Source organism: Canis lupus, chromosome 26 (assembly GCF_003254725.2).
Source record: "Canis lupus dingo isolate Sandy chromosome 26, ASM325472v2, whole genome shotgun sequence".
Taxonomy (NCBI): Eukaryota; Metazoa; Chordata; class Mammalia; order Carnivora; family Canidae; genus Canis; species Canis lupus.
Window position 1 is genome coordinate 23878344 of NC_064268.1, and position 12257 is coordinate 23890600.

Sequence of the window (12257 nt, forward strand, 5' to 3'; positions counted from 1 at the left end):
GATGTTTGCTGAGGCTTCTAGCCTCTGGGAGGGGTCTTTGCAGCCAGGATGCTAATGCTTTGCACCAAGGACCCCTTTTAACAGGGGACATCTGACCACTCAGCAGCTTCACTGACTCATTCTGGGTCAGGTCTGCTCTGTTGGGTGCAGTTCATCCAGCAGAGGAGACGGCGGTCCTGACTGTGGGCTGTGAGCACCAGGAGAGCCAGCCTTTGGGAAACAGGAGCCATCACTGGCCAGCTACTGAGCTTCATTTGGGGTGGGGTGGTGGGGAGTTGGCAGACAGAAGAAAAACTTGACAATTCTCCAAGAAGTAAATCAGAGTCTCTGATAAGCCCCTGGGATGGCAGCTCCACCCCAGCACATTCTACTTTATTCCAGCAGGTTCCACTTCACTCCAGCTCTGCTATAGTCATGGTCCTTAGCCAGAAGGAACCTAAGCTGAATGTCAGCTGGATCACAGCAGGTGGGGAGGGGAAGGCCGGGGTCACTGAGAATTCTGAGAGATTCAGTCTTCACCCATTTAGCTCTGTGTGACTGAGCGTGGCTTTTCCTCCCGATGGCCAGCCCTGCTGGGCCTCATGCTCCATTTCTCATCTTCCTTCCAAAGGCAAGAGGACAACTCCAAAGAGCCTTGGTACCCTCCCAGAACCAAAACTACAAGCTCCACCACCCAGCTGGCCCCATCCCTCCACCTGGCCACCTCCAGCTGGCCCTGTCCATCCCTGCTGAGCCCCAACTGCAGAGAGCGGGGCTTCCCTGCTCTTCAGACTTGATGCTCTGCTCCCTGCATGGCCTGGGGTTCATGCACACGGCTCCAAGCAAGATCACTAGCTATGAGTGAGTCCTGGCACTGGTAGGCCTTGTCAGGAGTGACAGAAGGACAGCTCCTATGGGCAGGACACTTTCTTGGCGGCCCCTGGTTCATCCCCAATGTCCTCAAACTCAGTCTCTGTGAATGGGGGATTGGATCTCCTGTGTGAATCCTGAGTGTGGCCTATGGCCTGTGTGACCCCTTCCTGCTCTGCCACTGTGCCAGGTGGGCCACAAGCAGGTGAGATGGGGAGGTGGGGGTGGGGGTAGGGGGTGGCTCCTCCAAACACCACCCCACCTAGGGGGGCAGGGGACAGGGAGGGGGTGCTGAGGGGTTGAAGAGCACAGGCATGGAGGCAGCCAGGGTCTTCACTGCGCTGGGGGTGGTCTCCCTGCCTCAAGACCTTGAATCTTCTCCTCAGAGGCCTTGTCTGGGAGCAGCACGTCCACAGTGTAGCTGACCTTCTTGGTGTGCATCAGGCTGTAGGTGTTGTCAAAACGCAGGACATCTGCAAGGGTGGAGAAGTCGTCAGGCAAAGCAAGGCTGACATATCTGCAACCCGGTGCCCTGGGGAATGGGCCCAGGACCGTGGGCAGTGCTGGAGGGTCAGCCACTGCACCACCCGCAGAGCCCACTGCTCGGGTCATCTCCTTGTGCACCTTGTGCATCCCTAACTCCCTGAAGGCGCCAGCCCCTTTTCTTTGCCAGGCATCACATGGGTGCTCCCAGCTTTCCGAATCCCCATAGCAGCCCCACAGCAGGTGCTATCATCACCATTTTAAGGATGGGGATGCTGAGGCCTACAGAGGTCAAGAGGACTTTCCGATGAGTACAGAACGAGGGAAGGGAGGGACTAGGATTCCCTTATCCTGAGATTCCAATCGAGAGGGAAGCCCTGCTTTCCCCAGAGGAGAGGGCTGAGCTCTCTAAGCCACTTTTCCATCATGCCTTTTAAAGAAGGCATTCCCTTCAGTGACAAGGTGCAAAGTGAATTCTGGGATGTGATGAGTTACCCAGATTCCTCAGTCTCCACCCTTCGAATTCTCCCTTTCCACAGGGGGGAGCTGGATATGTATTAACCAAAGCATTAGTAAAGCTCTCATGCTCCTCAACCTTGAGTCCCCCTCCTAGCTCTGTTCCCTACAGAAGTGGGAGGTCAATGCTGTTCCTGGGGAACACGGCTTCCCGTAAGATGGACCAGACTGCATCTGGCTTGGGTGGCCTGAGAATGAAGGATAAACGCATGGAAGAAGCATCTCTTTGGGATTTGCACAGTGGGACTGCCCATGCTCCTGGGCGGGCCAGGACCTCTGAAGATTAGTCCATAACTTTAATTACCTCTTAGCATGTTGAGGAAGGGCTTCCCGGGAGTGAGTGGCCTCACGCTGTGAATCCCAATCTCTAACATGCATCTCTGCCCTTGTACCCAGATCTAAGGCTGTGAAGCCAATGCCCCTGGCAACCACAGGACCTAGTAGCTTGCGGAGACCCCCACCCCTCCCTGAGAGCTGGAAATTGAGGGCACACAGGACAGCCTGGCAAGGGGTGTCAGTTCATTTCTCTGCCATAAGGAGGAAAACGACTCCAGTGAATCCCACAGCTCTCACAGACGCCGATGTTGAGGCAGGTGAGGCTCCCGTCCTCAGGTACCACGTGAGCTTTGTAGCGCTGGATGGGCAGCACCTCCACCATCTCCCCTGCCCACTCCCGCTCACTTGTCTTGGTCTTCAGGAAAACCCCGAAGCCGATATCTGCCCCATCTGACGCGAACTGCCACCTGCATGGGACAGAGGGCCCCAATAATGACCACCTGCCTGGGCTCCGGGCCCCTCCCAGCTGCGCCCAGGTGTGGAGTAGCTGCCACCCCTACCTGAGCACGCAGCCCGGGAACAGAATTTCGTTCTCCACCTGCACGAAGGAGCCTCGGGCCACCGTCACCGTGTGCTCATAGTGTGTCTTCACCTGGTTGCGCAGGTAGTAGCTCTTGGGCACAATGCCCCCGTATTTGATCTGTGGGTGAGGGCTGGTGAGCAAACACTAGACCATGGCCACCACCCGTCCTGCCTCATCCTCATCCACATCCTCTGGGCACCCTATACCTTGGTCAGGCACTTAGGGTTGCCATCAGGGTCAGTCATGGTCCCCCCAAACTCCACGGGCAGCTGCTCAGGGCTGATGAACCTTAGCAGCTCCTGCTTCCAGTTGCCTGTGGAAGCAAGGTGACGTGGGTCGGGGGGACTGGTTGTGGGGGTGCTGTGGGGGCTCAGAGATGCTCAAAAGAGGGCAGAGAAGCCAAGCCCAGGGAGGAAACCTGATATGTCCTTGGCTTGCTCCCCTGAGCACTTACTCCTGAAGCACCCAAATGCTTTATGTGGCCACCCAGGCTAGGGCCTAGGGTCTGAAGCATCATCTGAGTGTGCAAAGGCCAGCGAGGGTTAAGGCCAAGGTCAGTGTGTGGGTAAGGAGGATAAGCCAGGGAGAAATGGGGGCTTTCACCTCGACCTCTGCTTGCCCAAGCTGCGATGGGCATAGCTAGGAGGCCAAGTCACTCACCTCCCAGAATCACTATCTTCCTTTGTGTTTCCTCACTCATGAAAAACTTGACCAAGTTGAAGGCCACAGGGAACAGCTTGGGGGCTGAAACACATGAAACTTCTTTGGGAAGCTGGGCTAAAGAGGACCTGGCATACAGTCACGGCCAGGGGCCCTGGGCTGGACAGGAGTTGGACAGTTCTAGATTCTGCCATTTGTGGCTGTGTGACCTTCAGCTAGTTACCCACCCTCTCTGAGGCTTAGTGCTGTTAACTATAAAAGGGAGATAAATTAAACTATGTATGCAGAACACTTGGCACAGTGCCTGGCTCTCAATAAATGGCTGCCCCCCCCCCCCCCCCCGCCCAGCGTTGTAGGGTGTCAGTAATGCGGATTTCCCAGTGGTGCCTCCTGTCCCCACTCAGTTTTCCCAAGTTGTCTTGGAATTTTCTTGGGTGCAAGGAGACAGGGCATTAGATCTCATGTCCCACCTGAACTGCTCACACTGACTGGCCAGCCTCTGTGCTACTCCTCCAAAGACTGTCTCATTTAACCTCACAGCTGTCATAGGAAAGGTGTCAGAGTATCCCTATTTTACAGATTGGGAGAACTGAGGCTTAGTAAGTAGACTTGTTCAAAATCACCGAACTAGCTAGATTGGAAAGCAGATCATTTGATCCCAGGGCACACACGGTGGCCCCCTCACTATACAACCATCACCGACGGGGACCATTCCCACTCAAAGCATGTCTCTCAGCCAGTGTGGCCCATGAACTAGCCATTACCATTCCACACCAAGAAAAATAAAGACAATAACAGTATACATTTAGAAACTTATAACTTATCTGACACAAAGGATGGTTTGAGAAGCCCTGAACTGGGTGATTTACCCACTGTTCCCCCCATTCCCCATTCCTCCTCAAGGGGTCATCCCCATCATGGGCTCACCTCGAATGACAATTAAATTCTTCAGCGTCTCAGGATAATTTGCTTCCAGGATGGCAAAAAACTGTGGCAAGATGAATCTGGTCAAGATCCTGCTCCAACACATTCTATGCGGGGATTTGGTGGCCTTCAATGCTGCTGAGACAAGAGCCCCTACCACCCCCACCCCCTGGCCATCCATCTTCCCCATGAGATGGACTTCATCTTCTGGAATACTCTTGCTCCTCTTTCTCCTTGGAGGGGGGATCCCAGGCCAGCTTCACTGGCTGCTCTAGGGGCCGGTAGGGGGTGACCCCTCCTCCATGGACTGGGAGCTGGTGTGGGCAGTGGCTACCTATTGGCCTCGAGCCAGCTGCCTACCTCACCTGCTGGTAGATCTCTACAGCTGGCTTCCACAGGTGTTTCAGGCTGAGCCCCTCCATGTCAAACACCATCAGCACCGTCTCAATCTTCTTGCCCAGCTACATGAGACAGCACAAGTCTATAGGTCAGACAACAACTCTGGGCAGGAGGTCCCAGCCAGGGAAACCTGCACTGCTCCCACCTTCCTGCCACCCCCGCCCCCAACTGCCCACAGGGTTTTCCAAACAGACAGAGCCCACCTAGGGTCTAAGAAGATGCTGCCTCTGAGCCCTGGCACAGTGGTCCCTTATCACACTGTTTGCTCAACACCATTTCCCAGAATTAGTTAACTATAGAGTTAAAGCCCTCACTCGTTGCTCATTGGGCATCTCTCTGTACAATAGTATACTGTATCAGCTGGTGTCTACAGTCCCAGGGTGTGTCAAGCCAGAGCTACACAGCTAGCAGGCTGTGTGGCCTTGGGTGGGTTTTTAACTCCTCTGAGCCTTATTTTCTCCCTCCGTGAAATGAGGATAATTCCAGGTTCTGATAGTTTCCGGGAGGATTCAGTAAGATAATTTACAAAAATCCCAGTGCCTGATACATGCTGGTCCCTGATAAATATCAGCAGACGTTATTACTAGTATTGTCATCACACAATTATCAGCTCTGATTGGAAATGTCCATGAAGTAGAAGACACTGCTGTGACCCCATAAAATCAGCCATCTTGTTCGAGAGACACACATCTATTCAAACCAGGCACTGAATAGGGTGTTTACAAGTCTCTCATGTTTGCCACAAATCTTTGCTGGGAGGGTCTACCTGGTGTCCAGCTCCATGACAGACACTGAGGACATAGGCCCTGTCCTCGCCATTAGGCAGGTCATCCCAAAGTGACATAAGAACTCCCCACCCAGGTGTCTTCTTAGGCTCATGTAGACACTTAAACTCACAAAACTAACAGACCACACTTGGCATTAGATTCATTCTGTAAGGTATGGACCAGGAAATAGAGCTAGAGCAAAAAGAAGATCTGTACAGGTGGGTGTGGGTCCTTCCTGGCTTAAAAACCCTATGCCCCACAGGACTCAATATATATATATGTATATAGTAGCAATTCCATATTAGCTTCTAGGGACCCATGACGGATGTGCCAAGTTTTCAGTCACTGCTCTGAGGGATGCACAAAGCAATGGCTCCCCCATTAGGTGTTAGAGTTATGCAGTTTACAACTGGGGACATTTTTTCCATAAGCAAAGCTGACCATCCACTGTTCCCAGGGTTCCCGGAGAACAGAGCTAGAGTACTCACTGCACCCAAGGTCAACAACTCACCCAAGGTCAGAGGGGAAAGGGCTTTGGTGACCCTTGGCACTTGCCAGCAGAGAGTGCCATGGGCATGTTAGATGCTCACAGATGGGTGACCACAAGAGAAGCCATGTCCCATCAAAGCCCAGAATGCTGAGGCCTGGGGAGAAGCAGAGGCAGCATGCCTTTCCTACCTGGTCCTGGTGCCATCCTTTAGACAGATTGGGCCCACCGTGTACTTCCCATTCTGGACTCAGTCACTTACCTTCTGACTCTGCAGCTCACACTCCCTCAAAAGCAGCTCACAGACCCTGATGCGCTTCCGGATCAGTTCCTGCTTGGAGGCTGACAGGAGAAGACCCTTGGGGTCAAGGGTCCCAATGATGTCAAACCACACGGGGCAACCTTCATAGTCATAGCCGGTCAGACCACCAGAGTCGTACAGCTGGATCACCTGGGGATGGGGAGTGGGCAGTGAGGTCCTGACTCAAACCAGCCTACTAGGCCATGTCCCCACTCCATTAGATGGCTGGATGTGGGGGAGTGTGAGGGGCATCTGATGGTCTGGGGAGATGCTGCATGGGGCTCACCTCCGAGGGCTGCCATGTGAGGATGTTGTCTAGGTCCTGTTGCTTCCGGAACTCCATGTGCTGTGGAGAAATGTCAGGACCTGAAGACTGCTTACCACAAAGACTTTGAAGGCATCTGGGGGCATCAGGTCGGGTCTCTCTGCCTGCAGCCCCTAAGACCTTACCAAAGCATCCCCAGACTCTGACATAGAACTGCGGATGGCAATGCCAAGAGGAGGGCCATGGTGGACCCAGGTCTGATGTAGAAAGGGATCCAAGGGGGAATGGAGGAAACACACAAGAACAGGGAAGGGCAAGAGTTCCCACTCTTTGTTACTGATCCCTGGGATACAGTGTGTGGGAGGCAGGACACTCATGAGAATGGGGCCTCACCTTCCGGAGCATATCCTCAGATTTCTGCAGGTCAAAGTTCCGAGCTGCAAAAGGAGCCAAGATTTGAGGAGGCTTGAGGTCGGATCTAGAACTCATAGTTCTCTGAAAACTCATACAGAAATACAGGAGTACCTGAGCCTTTTGTGACACCTCAAGAACACATTAGGGCTCTGGACATTTTTTGTTATTTTATTTCTAAAAAATGTTTACTTATGGGCAGCCCAGTGGCTCAGCGGTTTAGCACTGCCTTCAACCCAGGATGCGATCCTGGACACCCGGGATCGAGTCCCACGTCAGGCTCCCTGCATGGAGCCTGCTTCTCCCTCTGCCTGTGTCCCTCTGCCTCTCTCTCTCTCTCTCTCTCTCTCTCTCATGAATAAATAAATAAAATCCTTAGGGGAAAAATGTTTATTTATTTTAGAGAGAGAAAGAGAGAGAAGGAGAGGGAACACAGAAGGGGAGGGGCAAAGGGAAAGTGAGAGAGAGAATCTCAAGCAGACTCCCTAATGAGCATGAAGCCCCATTTGGGGCTCAATCTCAAGACCCTGAGATCATGACCTGAGCTGAAATCAAGAGTTGGCCACTCAGCCGACTGAGCCACTCAGGTGCCCTGCATGTTTTTAAAAAGCAAGGACTTTTAATCCTCTAGAAGACTTTAGAGGCCCTTGATATCAGTATCCAAGCCTTTATAAACTTTTAAAACCAGAGGTTGATCTAGCCTGTAATATTGATGTCTCCATGGGAGCCCAGACCCCATTGGTATTAGGGGTAGTGAGGAGCATAGGCTTTGAGTCAGACAGACTTGGACTTGAATTCTAGTTTTGTCCTTTTATTTGCTGTGCAATTTTGAGCAACTCACCTACCTTCTCTAAGTTTTAGTTTTATCTGTTAAATAGAAATATTTTTTTCAGTTATTCAAAGGGTGACATGAGATAAAAGCATATAAAATGCTTGGCACAGGGCAGCCCTGGTGGCTCAGCAGTTTAGCGCTGCTTACAGCCTAGGGCGTGATCCTGGAGACCCAGGATCGAGTCCCACGTCGGGCTCCCTGTGTAGAGCCTGCTTCTCCCTCTGCCTGTGTCTCTGACTCTCTATCTCTCTGTGTCTCTCATGAATAAATAAATAAAATCTTAAAAAAAAAATGCTTGGCATATTACCTGGTTCCCAGGAACTTCCTAGTAAATGGTTAACTATTGTTGTGATTACTTATTTTGAAGAAATAAATTCACTTTAATTGAAAATATGATGCTTTATTTTAGAAATAAAAAAAATAAAAAGTAATAATTAAAAAATGTACCAAACAGAACAGAACAGAAGGGAGGGCTTCCTCTGAGTAGGTGCTGTGCACATCCATGACCTCATGTCTGACTCACAGCATCTTGAAGGTCGGGGACGAGTTTTATACCCATTACCCAGAAGAGAAAAGTGAGGCTGAGTCAATGAGTGAGCGCCATAGGCCCACTGCTAGCACACGGCAGAGCTGAGATTCGATCACAGGTTTGCCAGATTCTGAGGCTGTGTGTGCACTTCCCAGCCCGGCTTCTGACTTCTGTCCTGATTCAAGTTCAACAACATACCATGGGGTGTGTTGAATTGGAATGAATTTCCCCCACCTTGGTTTCTGTTATTCTAATTTTACACTATTGTGGCAATTCCTGGAAGAAACTCCTTGTCTACCTTTAATGGCATCCATTTCCTGAAGTATTTGCTGGGCACCTGCTTGGGTGGCCAGGTTTCCTCAGGGGACCATACAGCCTTGCCTTCAAGGAACTGGAGACAGACCCACAGGCAAGTCCTGAAGAATATATTCAGGCCTATCTGACTCAAGGCCTGGCCAGGCCAGTCACCCTGAGACCTTCCCAGGTGTGAACTCCAAGCTCACCTCGACCATGTGCCCACCCAGTGCCAGGTACTACACCCTCTCATTTAACGCTCACAACAGTCCTTGGGGAGGTGGTCCCATCCCACTTTATAGATGAAGAAATTGAGGCTCGATAGGTTTTTTGTGCCCTGCTGATTTGGAGGGGAGCTCAGATTCCAAAGTCCCACCAGCTTCCCTGAAACTCTTCTTCCCTCTCTCCCCCTCTGCCTCCCTGACCCTGCCAGCCTCACCTCGGAGCCAGCGTAGGAGGAAGTACTCGTCGGCATTGGGCAGGGTGGGCAGCAGGTCCTGGAGTTTGTCCCGGAACTGAGGGGGAGATATAATGGTCAGTGGTGCTCCCATGATCCCTGGGCTCCCAACCCCACCCCGATCCTTCTTAAACTCAGCCTGTCAGTCCTTCCCAGGGACCCTGCAGGGTGGAAATCACACAGTTAGCAGCAGCTGCCTGGATCTTTTTGCCAACTGGGAATGGAGCACCCCACCACGGCAACCAGAGTTGGGTCCTTCTCAAACTTTGGGGGTTCTCTGCCTCCCCAAGATCCTTATTCTATAGGTCTGAGGTGGGGCCCTGCCATCCTCATTTTTACAAAGATCGCTGGTGAATCTGATGCAGGCAAACCAGAACAATTTAGGAACCTTGCCCTTGATACTGGATCTTATGAGTCTAGATTTGAAAGCAAGTTACTGAACCACTCTGAGCTTCAGTTTCCTCATCTGTGTAGTGGGGATAAAGATAAATTTGTGCCAAAGGAGTGTGTACAGGTAAAGCACTTAGCATCAGTCTTAGCTTGCAGCAGGTGCCAGAAAAATGTGGGCACTCAGCAAATGTGGACTGCCCGGAGCTCCAGACAGGGGAGTCTTTGTGGAAACAACCCCAGGTAAAGGTCAGCAGGGAGGAACTGCAAGAGAAGCCAGGGATGCCGCATCAGGCCCTGTCAAGACTGGGGAAAGAGAGGGGCTGACCTGCTGACGCAGGCTCTACCCACTGGCAGAGTTTGGGAAAGCTGTTGAAAGTTTAGGTATGGGTCTGGGGCTCAGTTCTGGGAGAGAACTGTCCCCCACTTCAATGGGGACTAAGGGAGCAGAAGGCAAACCCTGGAGGGGTGGGTTTGTGGGAAACTGTGAATGAGAATTTAGGATTAGAAGTCATTGTTAGCAAAGCCAGAGGATGCTATCTTGACAGCCATCCACCAAACCTCCTTTAGCTTTATGGATGATGTTTAAAATAAGAATGTGGGGTCGCCTAGGTGACTCAGTGGTTGAGCATCTGCTTTTGGCTCAGGTCACGATGCTGGGGTCCTGGGATGGGCTCCCTGCTGGGAGCCTGCTTCTCCCTCTGCCTGTGTCTCTGCCTCTCTCTTTAAAAAAAAAAAAAAAAAAAAAAAAAGAATGTGTTCATGTATTGATCACATAATGAAAAACAAATAAAAAGACGAAAAATCTCCAGTGTCAACAACTAAGGTGAGCGAGAGCACCAGCTATCATCATCGCCCACCCAGTCCCAGCAGGCACAAGGATCAGTTGAGGAAGTTTTTAGGGGGAGTGACGGAGAGTCACAATAACCAAGAAATAATAATTCTGCACGCTCAGCCCCTTCAGATTACCAGAGTTCCTCCTGTGAACCTCTGGGATGTGCCCTGAGGCAGGAGAAGCAAGGGTCACATCCCTGCTTTGTGGATGTGGGAAGGGAGGCTGGGGTGCTGGAGGGTCTTCCCCATGGACAAAGTAAAAAAGCTACAAGGCCAGGAGGAGTCCACACCTTCCAGTCTCAAAGCCACCCCACCCTTGGGACGCACGTCAAGTAAAAGATAAGACCACTAAGCAGGTGCTGGGAAGGGTCCAGAGTAACTTAATGGAAAAAATATCTTAACAATGAGGCCATACTGGGGCACCTGGGCGGCTTGGTGGTTGAGCATCTGCCTTTGGCTCAGGTCGTGATCCCAGGGTCCTGGGATTGAGTCCCTCATTGGGCTCTCCCGAGGGAGCCTGCTCTTCCCTCTGCCTTTGTCTCTGCCTCTCTGTGTGTGTCTCGGGAATAAATAAATAGAATCTTAAAAAAAAAAAAAAATCAAAACAAACAAACAAAAAAGAACAATGAGGCCAAATGGAGAAAGCAGCCTCTGGCAGCCCAACCAAGGTGGTTAAAACTAGGCTAAGGTAAAAAACTTAGAAGGAAATGCTCCTAGGCATGGTTGTCTAGATCTCTGGGACCACGGGTGACTTCTTTTTCCTACTTTCCTTTTTCTCCCTAATTTTTAAAACAACTAGCATTCATTTCTATTAAATAATGGGAAAAAATAAGAATAAACTCTTTTCACATTGTTTAAAGCTCTTTGACCCACAAGCATTTCCATCATAATTCACCCCCAAAGGCCAGGTGTCCAGCCCCTCCCAAGAGCCTAGTGTCAGGGCTCCCCTGAGGCCTCTGCCAGTGGGGAGGGAGAGGGTTAACCAGGGGACTCCCCCTCCTGCTTCTCTTGGGGACCCCTCCTTCAGCTCAAGACTCTCTGCTCCTGGAACCTCATCCTTTACCTGGAAATTCACCCAGCCCCCCCCCCCCCCCTTCACCTGGGACCCTTCTCTCCTTCACCAGGAATTCATCCAGGGTCCTCCTCCATGGGGGGTCTTCATTCCTCCCTGGAGGATCCTCCCCAGGGTGGGAGCCATAAAAGAAACCATAGTCTCCCCAAGTCCGAAACTTGCCCTTCTTTGGCCCAAAGTGTAAGCCAGGTAGGTCCGTCACCCCACTCCCCTAACGTAAAGTCACAGTTTCCAGGCCCTGCCATCTCCTAATCAAATTAATGCTGTGGCACCTAAGACCTGAATATGTCCCCCTTCCCCAGGGTGTGACACTCTCAGCGGCAGCTTGACGGACTGCCTTGAAATCCCCCAAACCCCTCCATTCCTCTTTAATGGAAACACCAGCGATGGGGAGATGGCTTCCCCCCTGGGGAGTCGGAAAGCCACAAAGACACCAAACAAACAGATGTTGCAATCCGGGCAGGAGATCTGCGGGGCGGTGTGCCCAAGGCTGCCGGGGACGGCAGCACCACCCCACCCCCAAAACCAGGGGACAAGGGCCGGGGACAAGGGCCGCAGAGGGCGCAGAGGGCGGGAGGGGAAAGCGGGATTTGGCCCCAGGGCAGCCCAGGGAAGGGTTCAAGGCCAGTGTCCCATACACGTCTGCCTCAGCAACTGGGCGCAGGGGGTGCGCGGGACAGGAGGCTCGCAAGGACCCCTTTTCCATCCAAACGCCGGGGCTCCAGCCCAGGTGGGCAGCGCCAGGCAGCTCCCCCCTCCCGAGCCTCCCGGCCGAAGCCCCTCACCGTGGCCAGCGCCTCCTGCTGCGGGGGGCTCAGGTCCCCGACTCGGCCGCTCATGGTGCCGCGGGCGGGCGGGGGGGGGGCGGGGGTGCCAGGAGGGCGCCGGCCCGCCAGGCCCGCCGCCGCCGCGTGGTTTTGTGCGGGGCTCA

At 52.5% G+C, this 12257-nt stretch overlaps 1 protein-coding gene across 2 annotated transcripts; it reads right to left on the minus strand.

Moving 5' to 3' along the window:
* Window positions 1-331: 331 nt before the first annotated feature.
* On the minus strand, window positions 332-12257 carry LOC112676810 (SEC14-like protein 4). Of its 2 annotated transcripts, none has more exons than XM_025474546.3 (12): window positions 12112-12257; window positions 9016-9091; window positions 6904-6947; window positions 6532-6591; window positions 6207-6395; window positions 4657-4752; window positions 4295-4355; window positions 3368-3451; window positions 2914-3020; window positions 2685-2824; window positions 2422-2591; window positions 332-1322 (listed from the first exon to the last, which is right to left on the minus strand). In XM_025474546.3, the coding sequence occupies exons 1-12, from the start codon at window positions 12163-12165 to the stop codon at window positions 1183-1185; spliced, it is 1221 nt and encodes a 406-aa protein (XP_025330331.1). In that variant the 5' UTR covers window positions 12166-12257; the 3' UTR covers window positions 332-1182. The 2 variants fall into 2 exon arrangements, with proteins under 2 accessions (XP_025330331.1, XP_035562356.1); XM_035706463.2 differs by having other exon boundaries at window positions 4295-4398; window positions 4652-4752.

Coding starts and splice junctions, on each gene's coding strand:
- LOC112676810 (XM_035706463.2), bottom strand. CDS start 12,165: ATGAGCGGCCGAGTCGGGGACCTGAGCCCCCCGCAGCAGGAGGCGCTG. Junction 6,948..9,015: donor CCTCCTACGCTGGCTCCGAG/GTGAGGCTGGCA, acceptor CTCCTTTTGCAG/CTCGGAACTTTGACCTGCAG. Junction 2,825..2,913: donor ACCCTAAGTGCCTGACCAAG/GTATAGGGTGCC, acceptor CCTCACCCACAG/ATCAAATACGGGGGCATTGT.